Source organism: Anomalospiza imberbis, chromosome 4, assembly GCF_031753505.1.
Source record: "Anomalospiza imberbis isolate Cuckoo-Finch-1a 21T00152 chromosome 4, ASM3175350v1, whole genome shotgun sequence".
NCBI lineage: Eukaryota > Metazoa > Chordata > Aves > Passeriformes > Viduidae > Anomalospiza > Anomalospiza imberbis.
Genome location: NC_089684.1, coordinates 12,504,454 through 12,526,444, shown reverse-complemented (window position 1 = coordinate 12,526,444; position 21,991 = coordinate 12,504,454). Strand labels below are relative to the sequence as shown.

General features: G+C 37.5%; 1 protein-coding gene across 20 annotated transcripts in view; it reads left to right on the top strand.

Moving 5' to 3' along the window:
- TLL1 (tolloid like 1) overlaps positions 1-21,991 on the top strand; it is a 126,662-nt gene that overhangs the window by 8,519 nt on the left and 96,152 nt on the right. For 5 of the 20 annotated variants that reach the window (XM_068187136.1, XM_068187133.1, XM_068187135.1 and 2 more), the window contains exons 1-3: positions 13,776-13,866; positions 20,910-20,972; positions 21,236-21,325. The exons of 3 other annotated variants lie outside the window; for them this stretch is intronic. Coding sequence is in view for 3 of the 17 variants with exons in the window: in XM_068187129.1 (XP_068043230.1) it covers positions 13,827-13,866 (40 nt within the window). In the remaining 14 variants the exon portion in view is untranslated. Of the gene's footprint in view, positions 1-9,999; positions 10,131-11,065; positions 11,227-13,765; positions 13,867-15,022; positions 15,081-20,909; positions 20,973-21,235; positions 21,326-21,991 lie in introns of those variants that run through there. 12 more of the 20 variants (XM_068187143.1, XM_068187144.1, XM_068187139.1 and 9 more) reach the window with 8 other exon arrangements.

Genomic DNA, 21,991 nt, shown 5'->3' with positions numbered 1-21,991 from the left:
TTATTGGTGTCTGATGTTTTAATAGGTGCTGGTTAGGTGAGTTCTTGCTGTCATGGGCACTTGCTGTCATTGTAGCACTAAAGACCTTCCACACTTTTCCACTTTCCCAAAAATGTATAAAGAATTTTGCTTAGGGCATGTTTCCAGATGATGTATTCAGATAAGCAAAGAAAATAATTTCAGATGGTTCTTATATCTAGATTTATTTAAACAGTTTACTTGCAGAGTGAATTATATTTGCTTTCATGAGGAGTAGTTTTAGAACAAGTCTGCGGGTGTGAGAACATGACGATGAACTGCCCAATTTCTCCATCTGGTAAAATGTCCTTATATTTGTAACAAATTTGCATACATCTTCTTTTTCACTTGTACTTGCTTTTTTCCCTTACTCAACATTACTCTTACAATTGTGCTCTTACTTCAGCTTTATTTGTAGGTAGGTTATGCCACACTACTTTACAACTGCTTCCATACTTATAAGTCTGTACTTCATCCCTTGCAGAAATGTATAGGCAAATGGATAAATTAGGTACCTTGTGTTCAGGCAATATGCTTAGCCCTTTTCTAATGAAGAGCTTAGTGCGTTTCAATGAAAAATTGCCAGCACCATGTTGATGGCATGTTACCCATTTTTTATGATCTTAATTTTGGTACCATGATCTTTGATATGTACATCAGCCCATCCTTTTGTCATAATATAAACTACATAGTCTTTAACTATGAAACTCTTCAAGACTATTGATTCAGGACTGAGTTGTGGAATCCTTTTTTTGTTGTTACTGATATGCCATAATTGCATTATGTTCTGATAACTTACAGAGCTTAATCTTTTATGCTTGGAAAAGAAATTGTTAAAGAAAAACCCACAGTAAACCCTTACATGGAAAACATTAATTCAGCCTGTAAATCGCTACGGAATCAGGCTTGCATGGGTGTTTAATTCCCTCAAGGTTGCATTATTGGAAAAACTGTTCAACGAAAACAGGGTAAAAAGATGTTCAAGTTAGCAAAGAGAAAATGAAAGAGAAAGAACATGATAAACACAAACAATTTCAGAAATTATACAAGAAGATAAACAGAAGATATTTGTTTCTACTTTTATTAGTCTGTTTAATTCTGAAGTGAAAAATTCAAAACAGAGACTAGGAGATGTGGGGATTTTATGCAACTTCTTTTTTAGATTGAAATCTGCTAAAGGATTCCATGGAGTCAGTATTTGGATATATGATATGACATTTACATAGGTAGCAGGAGTATCTGGAGGGCTGATATTTAGTAATGGTAACAATAATGATTTTCAAGTTAAGATATACCTCAGGCTTCAGAGTTCAAGCCAGTATTTAGTAGCTTGAAACAAGGATGAACCCCAATATGTGGCAAGATTATGCCTGTCTACCTACTGCAAGTTCTTGTTTCTCTCTGTGAAGCAGCTGGTGGTGACTGCTGTCAAAGACAGGACCTTGGATATGATCCAGTGTTGCAGTTCCTTTGTTCCTCAGCCCTCCCTAAGTGCTATTTCAAAAACTCATGTCTTGTAGCATGCCTAAAAGATAAATGCAATTTAGCTATTTTGGGATGCGAATGAATTTCAAAGCTCAATATCACTGAAAACACATTGACCAGCTATAGCTGATGAAAATGAATGTATGCAGGCATACAAGAAGAAATCCGCATTTAGCTATGTTTATAGATTGTCAGTATGGGTCCAGTGGAGCACTTGTATACATTTATCTATAAACCACATGTATGCACACACTCACCTGACTACCTAAGGAGCTACCATGGAAGCATATATGCCTTTAGAACTATCTATAGAGAGTCTTTGAAGTCATGTGTACAGATTGTGTGGGTGCCTTTCTTCTTTTTGCTTTTCCCCCACTTATAGATGCCAGGGTAACTTGTGTGTAAATCTGACCTAGAGGCCATTGGACTCAGTGTGAGTGTTTCCAGTTACTTTAGAGATAATGTTTATAGGTGAATAAATAATAAGCAGAACTGACTAATTCACTTCTGTGTACTTGGGCTATGGCTTACTTGTATGCATGTGCTCACATGCTTTGCAGGCACATCAATGAAGGCAGTTGGATTTTTGCCCCAGTTTCTGTAGTTGTCATCACTAACACAGGAGTACCATGAAATCTTGCATTCAGTGACCTTGTGATTACAGGTTCTTTCTTGCTGGACTGGGGTGTGAAAAAAATCCAGCAGCTTGAAGAGCATCTGATTTTCTCTTTTTTTTTTCCCCTTTATGAGAAGCTGCAGGATAAGACTGGATTTTGATTACTGCAACAATTTCTTAACCTTTAGAGATAGGTTTCTTCTTGTCATAGCTGAATACTCTATTAATTGGGCAATCTGATAAATGGCTCAAGATGCTGATGAACATGATGGTTGCAGTTGCATACACAGTTCCTTATCTGTATAATTTCTAGAAATGTAAAGTCAAAGGTAAGAAGCCATTTGTTACAAAATACAGCAGGCATGTGAAACTGGTGTCAATCATGTACCATTAGGTAAAGTCTGACAAGCCCTGAAATCTTCAATCACAATCAAAGCACTGAAATCTTCAGTGATTTGCAATATCCCCAAAAATAACACATTTTCTAATCCAGAGGCTGCTAGGAGCTGAAGAGATCTTGGAAAATTAGGAGGAACAGGTGTACTAATATTCCCATTTGTTTAGTAAATTGAAGAATTAGTTAATAGCAAAAAAAGAAGGGAGAAGAAAGTGTTTTTTTCCCCACAGCTATGTGTAGTTAGGATAGATTGGGAAAACTCTAGATTGCTGTATAGAACTAAGTAACCTTATAGCATAGCTTAACTCTGTGCAAATCTTGCATTTAACCATATAGTTTGTTACTTTTGTGTTTTGAAAACTTCTGTTTTCTTTCTGATGTTGTTTCTTCAGTGTGTTGAACTTAAATCATGGCCAGAGTAAGAAATGCAGGTGATAAATGAGTCTAGATTTGACTTATGATTCTTGTAGAAGAAAGTTCTTGGCTTTAGTTATGGAGTTTTCTGGAGTTACGTGGTAAGGGAAAGAAGTAAGGAGAAAAATCTTTCCCCTTCATCAAAAGATTAACTTTCTACAGTTTTTTGATCCTTTGATCACTAAATTGCAGACGCAGTAGAGAGCAGAGAGAGTAGGAGAGGAGTTTCCTGTTTTTTTTTCCAGTTTTTTATCTGCATTCTTGAGGATAGGATGAAACCTTTTTGCTCATGAAGTACAGGTGAAAGTAGAGAAACCTAGTCCAAGCCTTTTGGATGTTTTCATTCATAATACCTTTAATTTGGAAGAAGCTGAATTAAATATGAGTTGTAGTGCTGACGGATCACAGTCAGTGTGTCTACACAAGTGAAGCATGAGTAAAGACAATTTATAACATACGCTTCCCTTTGCATTATGGAAGAGAGCCAAACACAAAGATGCCTCCTAGATCACTAATGTGTTTATGGATATATGCAGATCTTTTAGCTAAAGCTAAAATGTTAGGGAGAAATGCAAGCCATTCTATGGTGCTTTAAATCAAAAATGTGGAGAGCCAGCTAAAGTCATGACAATCTTTATCAACTTGGACAAAATTAATTTTTCTTGGCTATTTTTTGAGATTTTTAATAACGTGTCTTAGATTTATTTGGTGTATGGTATAGCATTCCATCACATACAATGTATTTTTACTGATTCATTGATCTAGACATTCTAGGTTCAAGTTTGTATAAGAAATTGAATAATTTCCTGAATGACTCACACTTATAATGAAGTCTTTCCAAATATTTTGTTTGTCTTTCCTAATTATGAACAAGGTCAGACTAAATAACAGCCATAGGGAAAAAAATAAAGAAAAATAAACGTAAATAGTAATCCTTAATTCTAACAACATAATCTTATAGAAGAAGAAAAATTATTTGACCCTTGGTTTCTGCTCACATAATCTGGCTTGACTTCATTGACCTAAAGTATCCTAGGTTTTATCAGTGGAGAAATGTTTTTCTCCTTCCAACAAGCAGATGATGTGTCATCAAAATTAGCAAAGACCTGGATGAGCTGTTGGATGCACTTGCAAATGCTAATGAAAAAAGTTAACATTCCCATTCTTTGTGTGATTTGTCACTTGTGATTCCCTTTATGCTGTACTGATATGGAAATAAAGCCTTTGTACGCATGGCTGTTCATTGGAAAGGACAATGCAATATTTGCTCTTGCACTAATGGAGCTACAGGGATTCCATGCCCCCCAGCTAAAAAAACACTGCATCTTTCCTTCCTGCCCTCTTCAGAATCACTTCTGGATTTAGTTTTCCTTCCTGCTTGTTGCCTGAGGAGTCACAGGTATCTGTGTTTAAGGCTCGATAGGTGCTTAGAGAAATCATAAAGAATGGGTTATTTGCCAGGAAAAGCCAGGTAATCAGGTAAAACTGAGATGCAAATGATAGGTAAATTATCCTGTACTGAGCCTTTTGCAGCCATAGATGATTTCCAGCAGAAATTTCCGTGAGGGCTATTTTTCTGCAGATCAAACTTCTCTTTGTAGTTTATCTGCTGCTAAAGTAGTGACTTTTAATTAATGATACAAATATTGAAATTCCTAGTGGTATTTTGTTCCAACCTGTTGTTCAGTTAAATATGGATGAATTGTTCTTGCACAGCTATTTTGGTTCTGCTTTTGGACACTGCTATTGATTGTTCAGTAGCTCTTATACCTGGTAAAATGCCTTGGCTTATAAAGATTTTGTGTCAGGAAGTTTGTTACACTTTTTCTTTCTGTGACATTGGTCTAAGAAAAGGTATCTACCTTCCTTGCAAACTTTGAATTTCATCTCTTTGGACTATTAGAGCTAAAATGGCACTGCCTTGTGTCCTACTGTGGGATACAGCAGATCTAGCATGTGGGATGTGGAAGGACCTGCAGCAATGATGTGTTACAGACCCGAGGTTGTGTTGGATGGGCCATGATGTGGACAGTACGGCAGGGAGCTATGCTCTAGGCAGGGACCCACAGCAGCCAATGAAGGTTTTGTTCTGGGTTTCTTTCCCTTTATGATAAAGTAGTGTTTTCATTTTTTACCTGACTTTTGTGTCCTGGCACATTTATGTATGAATACTAAATGCTCTATGTGCTGCAACCTATAAGACTGAACTCTTCATTCAGGCTGTGCTTCCTCTTAGGGTCTCTTGTTACTTTTAATGAGATGAATGGCATGGTGGCATTCACCTTAATGAAGTCAGAATTTAAGGCTGAAGAAAAAATTGTATTTAGGGTCACTTTACTGAAACCTACTGGAGGTGTATTTTTTTCAACAATCCATTACAGTGGAGTCAAGAGGTAACTGTGTAATCATGGTGTAACTGAGTTTTTTTCTGTTTTGTTATATATACATATTTATATATGTATGTATACATATCTATATCTATATCTATATATGTATGTATATATATATCTATATCTATATATGTGCAGGCATTGCAATGGGAGGATCTTTTTAAAGTGAATTCCCAAGCATAATCAGCTGTTTTAAAGCAAACAAATAGTTGTTGTTAATACACAGTAAGAAGTTGAAGTTAATACACAGTAATAATCCATGTAGTTTAACCAGGCTTTTTGAATTGGGTGCAAAGAAAAACTAATTTAAAAACCTTTTGTTATCGTTCCCCCTTTACAGTAGGAAATTATATGTAGAGAAGATGTAGCAGGGGGGAGCATAGAGGAACTGTTCTGTGCTGCGAGCCAAAGGACATCATTAGGAACACTCCTATTATCTGGAAGCCTGACTTCCTGTCTCAGTTTCCTCGTGGGTCTCAATGAATGGCAGAAGAAATGGAACACTTTCCTGCTTGGCCAAAAGCTCTGCTAAATTACTCCTTTGGCTGCATGCCACACCGTGCTCCAGAATAAATCCTGCAGCTCCCCCCTGAGACTCGAGGGTACTTGCTGTAGTTCCTTGGGGCTGGTGGAGTGAATTTTAGGAAGTCCAGGAATACTTCAGGTGTCCTATTATATATCTTCCAAAATTCTTTTTGTGATAGAGACCAAGAGATGCATTGACATTTTATTAATGCAAGCTTCCATGGGATGTTAAAGAACTGCAAGTATGTTAGGATTTTCCTATTTGGGAAATGATTTTACTACAATGAAAACAGTGTAGCATGTCTTGTAAAATCTACCAGAAATGTGTAGAATAAGATGCTTTTAGATATGCATTCAACTAAATAGCTAATTTTCTGGGTTTTTTTCCACATAGTTTTAGCTCATCAACTAGTGTTTATGTGCTATTTTATTACTTTTATTGTAAAGTATAAAAATAAGGTAGTAAAGATTTTTGTATACAGAATAAAACAAATTTCAGACATCTTATTAAGTGCGGTAGTGATGGATCTTCTATGCATAGAGAGGAGTTTAAATATTTTTTTCTTTTTTTTTTAATTTCTGGTCTTTGGTACATTCTTTAACATGCATATTAGGCACCAAAACTTTCAGTATCTTCTCTTAGCTCTGATTTTAATTAAAACTGCAGCACCAGACTTTTGATTCAGTTGTTACTGTCAGTTTCTGTACTTTCTATTTTAACTACATTTGGCAAGTAAAAACCTTGCAGCTGACTCAAAGGAAACTTGGCAAAATATACACCATTTCCCAATAGCCTTTCTCTGTAACAGAAGATATATGGGACAGTGTTTAATAATTTTTGTCTTGTTTTGCATCCAAGAAGAAAAATATCCTTAATTCTCTGGAGCAGGGAAATACTTACCATAGTTAGTGTTCTGCATGTGTCATCTTTCAAGGGTGACAAGCAGCTGTCCAGCTGGAAATGTTGGGCATACTTGAAAAAAGTACAAAAAATACTTAATGCCACTGGTATATTTCAAGAAGAAGGTATTGATCAGGTTCTGGTTTGTTCAGCTGGTTTTGTTTTGGTTTTTTCCCCTGCTAGTTTGCCTCATAGTTTTTACTGTGTGTTCCTTGTTCAGGCTTTCCTAAATTTCAATGCAGACTGACTCTGCATGACTTTCATGGCATACCAGCATGGAGGGTGCTGTGAAACAAACACTTCTGACACCGAAACAGCTGTTAGCTTCATCTGTGGGAATGCAATTGTGCCATACAGGCTTGATGCTGAGGTCACTGGTTTTTTTTCCAAGGGAGCAGGAGTGCTGGATTATGCTCATCATGCCAATCCATCCTGTAGTTTGTCTTCGACTCCATTGTGTAGGTGGCTAAATGCTTTCTAACATTTCTTTTTAAAGCCCTTGGCTGACAATCAGTGCTCCCAGCCTTGATATCTGTGCATTCTGAGACTTGGCACTAGTGGAGGCATAGTGGATGGCCTTTTCTATCTGTTGGCTACAGGAGGAAAGCAGAGAGTATTGTAAATGCAGGTGAACCTGTGGGAAGAAATGATGATGTCTGACTCCAGTTCAGAAGGCTGAATGATTTCTTCATTATAACTATGCTATAATACATTAATGTACTATATAAAGGAGATACTAAAACTACACACCTACTTTTCTAACTACCATATCTAACTTACAACTCGTGACCCTCTCTGGAGAGTCCAGACACAGGTGGATCGGATTGGCCATCAGGCCCAAACAATCCTCACCAGAATCCAATCAAGCAATCACCCCAGGTAAACAATTCTCCAAACACATTCCACATGGGAAAAACAAGGAGCAGAAATAGAAATTGTTTTCTCTTTCTTCTCTCTGTGCTCCTCGATGAAAAAATCCTGAGAGAGAGAAGAATGAGGAAGAGAGTTCCTTTTTTATTGTGGTTTATTGATATTAAGGTCATGATTTTGAAAGTTGGGAGATCTCATTTATTCCCATTGCTTCCCGTCCCTGATCAGCAATACAACCTTGTCCTTTCTGTTGCACTTAAGAATTCTCTCCCAGATGTTCTTTTCCTATCTCCTTCTGATTCAGAGGAAGAAGGAGAGACTTCTGTGCCTGTCCACAGTTTTCAGGGAGTCACTGGTAAGATGCCACCAAAAGTTCTTCAACCTTTGCACTCATGGTACAAAATGTAAGATTTCAACTAACACAGGGGAGAAACATTGATTTGTATTGTTGACATGGGTGTATCTCAGTGTCTGTAGTTAAGAATTTCTGGTTATTTTAAAAAGGTGTCATGTAGTTACACATGATAAATGAAAAACAAAAAAAACCCACCCTCCTTCATAACGGGGTTTTTTGAACTCCAAGGAGAGACAACACTAAAGGTGCAGAAAGCAGTATAAATACATATTTCCAAATTCTTTTGATTCTGTATTTATTTTAATTCCCTGTATTTGTATTTTTTGTGCAAGAGGAACTCCTCTCATCTTATGTGGTCTAAATGAATTCCTATAGTTAAATGTAGATGTTCTTTCTGAGAAAAAATTATAAGCCAGCAAATTCTGCTATTGTCCTTCTAACAGAACAGAATTTGGCTCAACTATTCATATTATTTTCATCCTGACTTTTGAAGTAAGGATTTGGGTTCAGTATTAAAGGTTTACCTTTTAAGGACTCAAGTGTATTTATGTTTTACCACTATTGCATATCATCATATTATTTAGCTGCTTAATATCTGTATTCACTATGTAACATTTGTGTGAGGATTTCATATCACGTCTATAATTTACCCTGATGTTTTTCTGACACTAATGTGGGAGAAAGTAGGTCTTTAGTAGACAAAGGGTACTGCCATTTTGTGAGAGGGAGTATTGTTTCTTTGTGTAGACTGGCCTATAGATTGATTTGGTGTGGATTTAGCTAGTAATAAACTGCAATATTGGTGCACCCAGTGACGTGACTGTGAGGAAACTTGCCAGTGTATCATAGACTTGTAGGTATAAACTGAGTTAAAAATAGTCCCAGGGAAGACTGCCTGAAGGAGATTGTTAAAATTTGCCCTGACTAGATCTGTCAAGTTTCTGTTCAACAGCAAAGCTAGAAGAGTAGTAAGAAACTGGGTAATTCTAAAATCCTTATTCCAGTTGTTGCTTATATAAATGACATTTTGTTTAAATTCTTATGTATTTGGGTAGCTGTGGCAGTTTCAATTTTTTTAGATAATCAACTTAGACTTTAGATACTTATTGTACTAAAACATCAGCCAGTCTTGGTTATAAAATGTCTCCTTCATTTGTGCTGTCAAAATGAACATAATGTGGTTACAAAGCAAGACTTAACTCTCAGTCAGCTCCTTAAGGTCAATTAAACTGAGGGTGCTGGAACATCTAGCTGTAGTATATGTTGACACAGAAACAGTTTGATAGATCAACTGTAACTTGAAGAAGTGTGTGAACTTGGGTTTTAATTGTGAAGGTTTAATGTAATTTGGTAACGTAAATGAAAAATGGGAACTTGCTGTCATTTTGCATTCTGAGTAAAATCTTATGGAAGCGTTTGCCAGCCAATTCAGTGGTTTACAGAACAGACTAATATTAAGTTTAGGGGAGTAAAATCTGTATGGGTGTACTTTGTATTTGAAGATGACTTGCTTTACAAGCTTACTGATCTATGCAATATGCAGATTTTTCCTGGAAACAAAGTATGTCTTTGTACATCTTTCAATCCATTTACTGTATTGCAGAAATGTTTGTGGTACAGGAGCTCGTGTTATTACAAAACAAGCCATTACAGAGTGAACTGCAAGTACTACTGAAAATGTTTCTAAAGGTAGAAAGAACATAAATTTCTTGGTCACCGGAATACATTGTTTCAATGTTCCGAGCAGCTGAGGTCGCTTGGTCTGTTCAGCCTGGAGAAAAGGAGACTGAGGGGAGACCTGAGTGCAGCTACAACTTCCTTGTGAGGGGAAGGCCAGGCACTGGTCTCTTCTCTTGGTGACCAGTGAGAGAACCAGAGGGAATGGCCTGAAGTTGTGTCAAGGTAGGTTTAGGCTGGTTCAGGAAAAGCTTTCTCACCCAGAGGTTGGTTGGGCACTGGGACAGGCTACCCAGGGAAGTGGTCAGAGCACCAAGCACTGACCGCTGACCACCAGGGCACTGTCTGGACAGTGGTCTCAGATACATAGTGTGGTTCTTAGGGTGTTCCTGTGCAGCACCAGGAGTTGGACTCGGTTTTTGTGGGTCCCTTCCAGCTCTGATTTTGCAAAAAACACTTCCAGTTGCATTATGTGAAGCAAAGTAACCAGGGAAACAGCTGGCTCTTTCTGTGTCATATCTGTCATTTAGGGTCTTGCTCTCAGATCTAGCTGTGTGTCTTGACTTTCAGCAGCAGCAAGCAACGTGCCTGTGCTGCCTGCTGCCAATGCTCAATGAAAATATTCACTCTCTGGGGACTCTAATTCCCTGATATACAGAGGTTAAGATGGAGTAAGAAGAAATCACCATAAATCTGAGGCTTCGTGGTGACCCTGAAGGTTTGGCACTGTGGAAAGCAGTTCCTGTTGCCCAGCCTCTTAAAGCTTGAGCACGGAAAAAGCGGTGTGGACTGAGTAACGGGCTGGGACGAGCTGTAGGAAGGTGAGAAGCTGGATGGCAGAGGGAAAACAAAATGATGCCTTTGCTCTGCATTTGTTGGGTAATTCCTAGAAAAGCTAGAATTCATTATAGCCCAGTTAAATGGTTCCATACACAGCTGGGTACTCTTCTTGCATGTCAGGGACAGGTTTTGGTACAAATGGCATATTCTAAAGCATACAGGTTCCCCTCTCTGGTTTAATCACTTTTCCAGACAGTTTCATGTTCAAATTTGAGTGTTACAGCTCCTCAGTTTCAAAAACTTTTTTTCTTCCACACTGGTCCTCCTCCTTTTCCAGTCAGGACAAGATGTAGTTTTGTTGTTGACAAACAATAAATATTAAAAAAAAAAAAAATTAAAAGGCTCTTGTCTGTGTACTGAGCCTTTTTAGGTTTGTCTGTTAAAATGCTTAACAGAGGTATTTAATGAATTCCAGGATTTCTGTCTCCTCATCTTTTAGGGGGATATTGCTGGAACACAGTCTTTTAAATTTACTTTTGGTGAATGAAAATTTGGACAGATCAGTTTTGTTTGTTTCTTTTCTAGTTAGACACATTCATTCCTGAACAGTCTCTGAAAGCTTTTATTGCCCTCCCAGCCCGTCACAGATGCCCTTCCCAGGAGTGCACCTCATGGAGTCAGGCTGTTGTGCACCAGTAGTCTGGAACTAGGCATCACCTTTCAGTTAGCCCAAGACACAGTTTTGTTAATGGAAACAGCAACAAATAAAAGCTTGAACCCTGACTTCTGAATAATCAGGTAAAATTTCTTTAGTGTAGGTCTGACCTTTGCCTTCCATCAGCACAAAAAAACACCCCGAAAAGTAGTAACTGAAAAATAACTTTCATCTTACAAACCACATTCACCTTTGTGAAACAGAATTGCTGTGTAACATCTCCCATCTATCCAGTATTATTTTGTTTTCCAGTGGACTTCCCTTCTAGAGCTTGCAAGTTATAAGGTTGTCTCTGGTTTTGTTCAATATATTTATAAAAGTTCCTATTATGTTTTTCTCTTCTTTTATTGTTTATACTGGCTGGAAGAACAAAACTACAACTTGCATCTCAGGTTGGAGCATAATTTGGTGTGATTGCTCAGCTTCTGATCTCACTAGCAAAACCATCTTCTTTTAGGAGTTGATAAAAATATTTGGCTCTGTTTCACCTCAGTCACTCTTGGCAGTTCTTCATCTGCTCTTCTGGGGTTTCCATCTGCTCTTTTATGCTGCAGTTTCTTCTTCAGGCCCCAGTTCAGCAGCAACAATTGCAAATAAGTGAAAACATCACTGATTTTTCTGAGGGTATGAGGTTGGATGCAGGTGCTATTCTGCATCTCTGGCAGAATCTTCCAGGATTTTATCTCATTGCTAAAAGGGAGAATATGGCAATTCTCTGAGGCTTTGAGTATTCCTTTGTTCTTCCTCCCTCACAGGTGTCCAAAGATTTAACCTGGAGCTGTATACACTACTTAAACCTGAAACCAACAAATCTATAAAATTAAATATGTTGCAAGGGCTAATGAAAATATTTTTTTTATCTAATGAACTTTTCAAATTGAAGTCTTCTTAGTTACAGAAAAAAGTGTATGAATTCACATGAAATTAGATGTATTAAAAAGCTTTTGTTAAGTTTTATCCCAGTAACTTATGTTATTTAAGCACTTTTAACTTAAAAAAATTCACAACTCATAATAGGGGTTATTGATGCTGAATAATCATTTGCTTTCAAGTGATTAAGCTGCTAACCAGCACTCTACATTATATTAAAAAAAATCACACATATACATGACTGTCTGCTTACTTATGTATTTCACTTTCAAATGTGTTTGCCACTTCACAGCGTTTTTCACCTCTTATCCATGGATTTTTTTTTTTTTACAGAAAGCACAATCAAAGTTTCCTTTATCATCTAGCTGGTGAAAATGTAATTGTAGTTATGTAGTGGTGGTGTACCAAAAGGCATATAATTATGGTGAAACCCCTATATTCATTACTCGTAGGAGACAGCTTGTCTGACTTAATGTAAAGCTTAATCAGAAGGTTTAGAAGGGGAAGTAACAGAAAAAAAAGACCTTAGTAGTGAATACATGCATAATGAATTGATTCATTCAGTGCTTTCCTTGTATTTTTTTTTCACTTGCTCTTGCAATGTACATTTTGTCATACTGAGAATTTAATTAATGGTGGGGAAAAAAAAGGTAATAGTCCTGTGTCAGCCTAGCACTGACATTTATGACAGCCTCCTATTGAGTTAGCAGGTTTTTTTTTCTTACAGAATGCTGACAACTTATCATGTAAAAGCTTTTTAATAACTTTATCAGCAAAAAAGATTATTGAACAAAAAAGTGGTTTAATAAAAATCTTTACATTATCCATTTCCTGAAGCACGCTTTCTACACAAACTCTTGGTTTCCTTTCAAACAACTATTTTATATATTCCACTAGTACTTTTTGCTGTCTCAGAGCTATTGTGTAAACTAGAGATATTTACAGCAGAAGTGTATATGACAGATTTGTTTGGTTTAAATTCTACCTTGCTTTCACTTTCAAAAATAACCATGGTTAGAAGAGTTTTCCTTTGACCACTAAAATAGTCAGAATGTAATATTCAGCTGACTGCACTGGAGAGGAAGCTGAGAGAGCCTAAAACATCTTCTAAAGTTAAAAAAAGAGGGAATTTACTAATGCGTGTTGGCAAATCAGCTTTTCATGGTGTTTTCAGGCTACAGTGATGGTAGACAAAACCAGGAGGAAAAATGCTGCACTGATTCATCTTTCATTCCTTACTCTCTAATCTTCCTAAGTCAGCTTTTATCGTTTCCTACCAGCTCTGACAGTTGAAGGCAGGTGGTTCTTTCTTTCCCCCTGTACCTGGGATGTGCAGCTGGGAGCACTGCATCAGCACTCAGCAGAGTTTGCAGTTTGTGAGCCTCTTAGCCAGTGCAATCTTCTGCCTTTCTCCCTCTAGTGCACCTTGCTGACTAAGGATACTTTCTCTCTTCTGTTAACTTTAGAGTGTAAGAAGGCACCTGGTATGTGGAGTCTGCCTGGGAAGCTGCCCCTGTTATTCTTTCCAAAAACAGAAGGGGGGAATTGATTCATCCTTTATCACAGGGGAAACTTGTTCCCTGCTTTAAGCCCTGAGGGTTTAAATTAAACTTGGCAAGACTTGATGTACGCTTAGTCACAAGAATCTGTTGGATAGCCCTAATACATCATCTTTCGTATTCAGAAGTGACCTGGTTTTCACACAGTTGGTTCTGCAATAAACAGATTAATGCAGGCAGGTGCTTGCTATTACTGCCCCTTAAGTCCTTAAAAACTGTTTCCTGCTGATGTCACCATCCCTAAGGGCTGGTGGATGATCTGTTGCCTGCATGGCCATGAGGAACTGCTAGCAGGTAGGGAAATTGTCATGGAGGACCTTTCCCATGATGGTGGCAGGGAAAAGGAGTGAAACAAAAAAAGATTCTTTTCCTTTCTTGTTTTTGGAGCTCCTGGAGAGTCAGGATCCCAAAGAACTATTTGTGAGTCAGAAGATGTTTTTGAGGAAGGCACTTGCATAAAGGCTGACTGGCTTGTATGGGGTGAAACAGTACAAGTAGTGTGGTGAGGCTGAAGCTCTGGTCAGATGTCCATTTACTACCTCACTTTTAGTCTTAGTTTAAAAGCTTTCTCCCAAGCTTTTCTTGGGAGAGATTTTACTTCTGGCTTCTCTACAGCTAGAAATTGTCCTGTTGTTTTACTTGTGACTAAGGAATTGTCCTAAATACTTCTGTTCTGACATAGTATAAAATTTTATGGTGGTCAGCATCACTGTTGGTAACATACTGGGTGTTGCTGAATTGCAGTGTAAATCATTATAGGCATACATAGGTAATACTGCCTAAAATACATTGTGAGGCAGGTGGTAATGCGTGTCAGTGGAGTTGTTAGAGGTTTCTTTTGGTCATTTTAACTAACTTTGTGGTCAGACAGCTGCTACTTAAAACTTCACAGTTAGGTCTGACTTGAGTCCAAGAAATTCAATGTGGTGGATGGAAGAAAAATTTTGAGAAGATGATTGCTGAGATGAGATTTGAAGTCTCAAAGGCAGAAGAACAGCTTCCCAGTGGCTCTGTTTTTTGATGTGAAGTACACTGTCTACAACCTTATCCTAGTTATTTATTCTACCTTATTCATGCCATTACAGGCATAAAAATAGGGCCTTTTAAAAATGGTTTTGTTTCTGTAGCACCTGAGGGCTTCAAATTAAATGTATCTTGCACTCCATCTGGAAAAATGATCTCTTGCAAATTCTGTCCAGGCAAATTCTGTATTTGTATAGATGAATGCTTGGCCTGGAAGATCATCTGTGATGACTTAGTGCAAATGCCAATATGTTGCTATTGACAAAAATGGAAATTCTGGCTAGAATATTTCTTCCAGGGACTGTTAGGATTTGGCCTCATAAGCTCAAATTATATTTACCATTCTTGTGGCAGTATTCCAACACTGGTTCTAGTTGGGGAACAAAACTTCTATGAAAGATGTCAGTTAATGTATTCTTTACTCCAGAAATTCTCAGTTCCACTGCTCTCTGAAAATACAGGGTGATGCTGTCTAAGATGCTCAGGTCAGTGAAATAGTGAGTGAATAGAACTGTTTTATAAGTCATGTTGCTCTTGTGGGCAGGTGTATTGGCTGCAAAACATAAAGGAAAAGGCAAGTTTTCCAGTAACAGTATGTTTCCATGAAACTGATGTTAATAGTTTTTCCATTGGTTTAATGAAGTAAATGGAGCTCACAAATGCTGTGGTTTTCTGCTTTTGTATGTTTGTCTCTTTGGAAAGATGCATTATGCAAGTTACAGTGTAGGGTTTGGATACTTTCCTTTATGTCCTTGCATAAGTGGGATATTTATCCAATATTCTTGAAATTATTGTGAGTTGCTCACTTGCTTTCCTCCTAGTTTCTCAGAATCCCCTCCTCCCAGTCTTCCTTGGCTTGAGAACCAGCTTTTCACAATGAAGAAAACCCTTTTTAACTACTCAAAAGACACAAAATATTGTCACAAAGGAAAACAAAATGCTACCTATATGAAATGAAATCAAGGGTGAAAGCAAGAAAATCTTACTGCCTATCCCCTTGGCCTGTTTAAAGCATGATGTGCTGTTTATCTGTAGAGCACCTTGCCCATCTGTGGGAAGTGATCAGGTCAAATAAATAAATAGTAGTCCAGATTCTTGAGATTTTTACTCTGGCAGTAAATGAAATGAAAATTTGCTCATGTTGAAAGCTAAATAAGTATTTCAGAGCAATAATACGGTGATGGAAAATACCCAAATATGCTAGTACTGAAGAGCTATAGAAGATCAGTGCCAAACCTGGATCAAACTGAACGCCCACAACCACAGCTGACACCAGAGGTGGGTGTGGAGTTCAGGGAAGAGCCAAAAATGAACTGGGATTTTTACCTCCACCAAAAGAACTGCAGTTTGCCTATGTGGAAATCACACAGGAGGCAATGAAACCTCTACTAGCTTTTTAAAAATCTTTTTGCAGAAGTTTGTTGATTTCCTCATGTGTAAGGGATAGTCTGCAGAAAGCAAGATGATTTCCCAGTCACACCAGGAATGTATTGGTGGAATGCTGTCTCTGACTTCTCTCAGTTGATGTAGGCTAACTGGCAAGGTAGGAAAACCTGGAAAAAATTATGTCAAATCCTTTAATGCTGTCCATTGTCCCAGGTAGCTTCATTTTTGAGTTGGCTACATCTTCCCTTCTTCTGATGCAGCTCTATTCTGGAAATGAAGACAAATGAGGCAGCTGTGTCACACAGAAAACGCTTCACATATTTCATGGATTAATACTTGAGAAGAAAAATGTGAGACTTTTGCCTAGGTTTTTTTTAAAATGTTCAGTTTTCATCTAGACCCAGGTAAAGTATGGCTCTGTACTAGAGGCAGCTGTCTTCCAGCTGTCTTTCAGATGCTCTGAAAATCTGCTGGAAAGAGAAGAGGCATATAAGGCAGGAATGTACTCTGATAATAATTGTCATGATCTGATATAGCAAAAAGAATTGGCATTTGTGCCCATTAACTTGTGCAGGTGCTAAATTGCATTTTATGTGTGTAAGGACAGTGTTAAATCTGTGTTCTGTCTCCTGTATGAAGAAAGGAGGTTCCCCTCTGCTATTAGGCATTCTAGATGTTTTTTATTGATTACGAAGGAAGGTGAGGTGAAAGGGGAAAACTTAAAAGCATGAGAGAAAAATCTGTGAGCAAACAGGAAGATATAGGAAAAAAGGGAGAGAAGAGTCTTGCTTTTCTCTTTATTGATCTGGATGTGAAAATTCAAGCAAGTGAATAGAACAGTAAGGGAGAAAACAACAGATTAACAAACTCGTCTCTCATATTTTACTCAAGTATAAAACCTGAAGAAGCTATTAAAAGTATTGGAAAGGAGGTTATAGGGCAGCCTGAAAGCAAACCACTGTGAGATTCAAACACCTAAGAATCGTGAAAAGGAGGTGTGTATAGGGGTCTCTACAAGCTGCTCTGAGTTATTCAGCAGCTGGTGAGAATAGTGTTAAGTGTTGCAGGAGGAGAGGGGAAGCCACAGCTGCATGCCCTGGGCACAAGGACTGTCAAACACCTGTCAGCGAAGGAAGTGAGGTGGGGACCTGCCTCACTGAATTATGGTTTTTCTCCCCAGGCACTGTAACAGGAGCATGAGCACTGTCATCCACACAGACTTCCATTATATGGAAAAAGGCAAGTGCTATTGGAGAAAAGTTCATTATGCAGATTGCTTGTATGTGAAATTTCCTTTCACAAAGATGCTCTTTTCTTTTGCTTAGGCATAGACTGTGGTAAATGAAGTCCCTTTTGCTAAATGTAAATTATTTTCTGAGTAATGCCTTTATTTTCTTTTTCTCTGTGTGTATTCATGTAGTGCTGCATAGATTTTGGAAAAAAAATCTTAGCTTATCTAGCCTTGGCTTGCCTGAGTTATAATGTTTTAGTTCAGTGTAGTGGCGTAATAGGTATCCACTTCTCCTTCTACACACAGACTAGTTAAAAATCTCTTCTTCCTTGTCATGCAAATACAACTAGCCTAAGAGCTGTTAGCACAGGGCAAGCTGGTTAGGAGGGAGTAATCAAACAAAGCCTTGTGTACCTAATCTGCAGCTCCTTTTGGATTCCTGGTCCATCAAGCTTCTCTCAGTATCCTCGAAGCCCCTTTTCAAGGGGCTGCTATAACACAAAGGCCTTGTGTACATAAGAAGAGTGTAGTGATTAAATCACTTAAGTTTAGAGATCAGTTTAAACAAGACACTGCCTTCTTTAGACATTCTTTCTTCAATTTAAGAGCACCTCATGGTAATGTTTCCAAGATAAGTCAGCAGAAAACATTCTTAAAGCAAAGAACTCCGGCAAACCTGGTGTGTAAACAGCATTAATTAGTCTAATCAGTTGCTAAAACAATGTTCTCAGATACAATTGAAGGTTCTTCTATGAAGTTTCTTCTCCTTAATGCTTTATTGAAAACAAAGTAGGAAATTATAGATTAAGATAGGTTTGTTAGCTTTACCTTGATAGAACAAGCAAGGATAGATCTGGCATGCAAGAACAGGTTGCCAGCCCACCTCCCCCTTACGTGTCAGTGGTCCCAAGTGCTGAATCTCTCTTTGTACGAAGGGGCTCTCTAGAGCATGGTGGGAAGACAAAGCATCTGAAAAGTTAATGGCATGAAAATAAACTGGTTGCCATTAAATGGCTTTAGATGAGAGAAGAAGTAGTACATAATAAAATCTTATTTTAGTTTCCATAGTTTGGAAATGTATTATTTTTCCCTAATGGGAAGCACTAGGTCACTATATTGAAATCACAGTGACATCATATATAGCTTATTTTCTGATGGGGAAGATTTTTCTGAAGTAGGATCTGTGAAGAAATATGTTTATTTTTGTTTACCCAGCTGAATTTAAAAGTGTCTCTTACCAAGTATGCATGAAGAGTTGCAGTTTTTAAATGTCTAATTTACCACAAGCATTTAGTTTTATGAGTTTTTTCGATTTGAGAGCATATGAGCTATAACACACATATTGAAAATCCATTGCGGTGATTTGTGAGATACTATTCCCAGCTGAGCTTTTTTGGTTATATACCTGCTTACCATTTAGGACATAGAGGGTTTTTTTTTTTTGGGATAAGCCAAGAGAAAGACTAACTGAATGCTACGATTGAGGTGACCTGATTTGGCAGAGTAGAGAACAAGATAACATATAGTGATTCCACGGCAATTTAAATTAGTTTGGTTTTGGATCGAATTAAATGCTTTGTAAAGAGTGCATCTCAGAATTGAGATATTTTGAAAGGATGCTGACTAAACACTGATCTGAGCTTCTGTTTAGGTGTCTGATTTCTATCAGCAGTGCTTTCATATGTGGAATAAGAGGAAATCTGAATAAGGCAGAGCGTGTGAAATGTTAACGAGGCTGAATTAGTTATACACGCTCAAAGAAAGATTGGAGAAAGCAGCTGAAATATTTAATTATTGAAGCAACTCATTATAAAAACTCAAAGTATGTGCTTCAAGTTAAATCTGTTATTCTGTAGGTATGTGAAAGAAGTCTAATTCTTTTAATTACATGGGTGCTTTCAGTAAGCCCCTTAATTTTTACAGTGAAGACTTCTGTTTGTCAAACACTTCTTGATCCAGTTTAACTGACAAAACAGAAGGTTTTGCTGTGAATAAGGGCCTGGTGAGAGAAGACATTTCAAAAGTCTCTGTTCCTAACCATTTTAAGTGAAGCTCATAGTTGTATGTTTGCTAAGCTTGTGCTTGTGGCCGTTCTGCCACTTGCTCTGCAGCTGTAGTCAAATTATCTGAGGAACTAAGGTGGGCCTGGTGAGTGCTTTTAAATTGAAGTGGTAGGCGTGGTCGGGTTCCTCTGACTTTCTAAGTGTGTTATCAATGAAGATAAGCAGATTTTTGTCTTGTGGCCACTTAGCTAAAGTCAATAAATAAAGCTTCTGTTGACATCCTTGGCCAGTTCCACTGGATGTTGTTGTAACTAAATATTTGCAGGAACACAGTTAATCTCAGTGCTTTAGCTGGATGTGCAGTGTTTTGTTCGAAGAGAGATTATACATCCCTCTCTGCATTGTGTTTCTCAAATCAAGCTTGAAGTAATCTTTGTTTCGGAACCACTAATTAACAGCTTATGGAATAAATTTCTGCAGTTAGTGGGAATGCAAAGTAAATATTTGCATGACCAAATTTTTAATTTAAGCTTTGTAGGTGTAAAATTTGTGCTTTATAGCTATACATAGAGCTCAATCTATTTGCGTATTTAGAGGATTAAAAAAAAAATCAGTTTATATTAATATGTGCAAATGTCACCCTTGCAATTCTGATTTTTTTTTTCTTGTTTGGATTTTTCTGGGTTTTTTTTTTTTTTTTAAGAACAAGCTAGACAAAGTTGTTATTGTTAAATGGGTTGGAAGGTAACTACTAATCATAGAATCTTAGAATATCTTGGGTTAGAATGGACCGTAAAGATCATATAGTTTCAAACTTCCTGCTGTAGTCAGGAATGTCACCCATTAGTTCAAGTTGCTCAGGGACCAATCCAACTAAAGGATGAATATCAAAATATGAAACTAGAAATGGTTGTAAAATTGTATATCTTTCAAATGTCACTGAAGGTGCATAACAGAAGGATCTCACCCTTTCCATGTCACATCTGTTTACCATTCTGATTAGGCATTCACCAAGGAATACATTTGAAAGAATTCTTGGTAAATAGGCTAGTGGGTGAATTTTTTTCTCATGGATGCACATGATGGATTTTGACAATGCTAATCCACATGTGTTTTCTAAGACTATTTTTCAGATTTAGAATTTCCATCAGCTGTGATACTGGTGGGTTTGTGTGTCTAAGAGGAGAAATTGTTTGCAGTCAGGAAAATAAATACATTTTACCTTTTCGTGAATAAATGCATTCTGTAAGTTATGTTTTGTTTTTCTTCACATAAAATTGTCTCCTAAATACCAGCTGGCAGAGAAATTGCCTTTTGCAGAACAGATGATTTTTTCACAGCAGTTACTTGATTCATTCCATAGCTGTCATTTTTTCAAGGAACAGATCACAGCAAACATTCCTAAAAGTAAGGATTTTCTTCTTGACCCTTATCAACACTGAGTTTGAAATGATGGAAACTTTCAGAGCTTTTTTGTTGTTTTCCTTGGGATTTTTGTTCTTTGCGTTTTGGCTGTTCTCATTTATTTATTTTAATTCTCTCACTCCTGGAGCAGTGAGGATGCCTTCTTGTTGTGAGGGACTAGAGATTATACCTAGCTTTCCTGATTTTGGTGTTACCTTTCTTTAAATGTTAGTCCCTTTGTCAATTATGCACTAGTCTATTTGCCTTTCAACTTGGTTCTTTCTCTTCAGGGATTTACAGTATTATCGAGTTAAGGATTCTCACAGTAGATGGTAATGGAGAAATACAGTTAAGTAAGTTTGTTTAAGAGTGCTGATTAAGTAAATGTTTCTGAGACTGTTGCCTTAAGGCACTGTTTAAAGAGGTTTCATTTTACTTCTTTTGGCTGAAAATGTAGTTTTATTGAACTCTGTTGTTTGTTAAGCATTAGCTTTTTCCTACCTGATATGCTTAAGAAAAAAAATGTAGTGATATCTTCATTGTTCTTAATAAAATGGATTAGTAAATTGTAAGAGGATTAAGCATTTTAGCTTCTGGCCTTTGCACTTAATTGCAGAATACCTTTCTGGAGAGAAAAAAAAAAAGACCAACAACCAGTGTTTTATGTTCTGGCTTGAAGTACTTCACTCCTGGAGATAGTTTCCAGGTAAAATAAATGGTCTTACCTACAAGAATATGTCATATGAAAATCTATGTTTCTTTAGTGCGATAGTGGATGATTCTTCCTTGTAATTAGGCAAATTAGTAATTTTAGTGGGTAAATTAAAGTAATTGAAGTGTTGCCAATTAAGAGTTGGTGTGATATCATAAATTATAAGAGATCTTGCTTTTGTCCGAGGACCTTAAAGACTTTTCTGAATGTTAATTAGGCTGAGCAGTGTTGCTTTGAAAACATATAGCTCATTTTTTTGAAAAATATGATCTAGTACCCAGAGATATCAAAGGATTCTATTAAGTCTCGTAAGAAATACTCTTGTCTCTGAAGAGCCCTGCTTAAACTTTGGCATAATGCTGCTGTTCAGACCCTTTTTTAGAAGTTTTGAGAACTGAAGAAAATACACTTTTCATCATCTTTCAGCTTCATAATGAGTCCCAAAATTGTTTTGGGGACAAATTGATGGTTGTGTGTACTCTTGTTGGCTCAGAGTATGAAGACAGGGCACGGGCTGTGCTGTGTTCTACCGAAGTAATGGGTTTCATAGAAGAGATGAAGGGTGTATATGGACATGCATTGCCTGCCCTGCAGCGTGTCAGGAGAGACCAGGCAGCCTCCCTGGAGCTGAGCTGTGGTCCCTGGATGAACATTTATGAG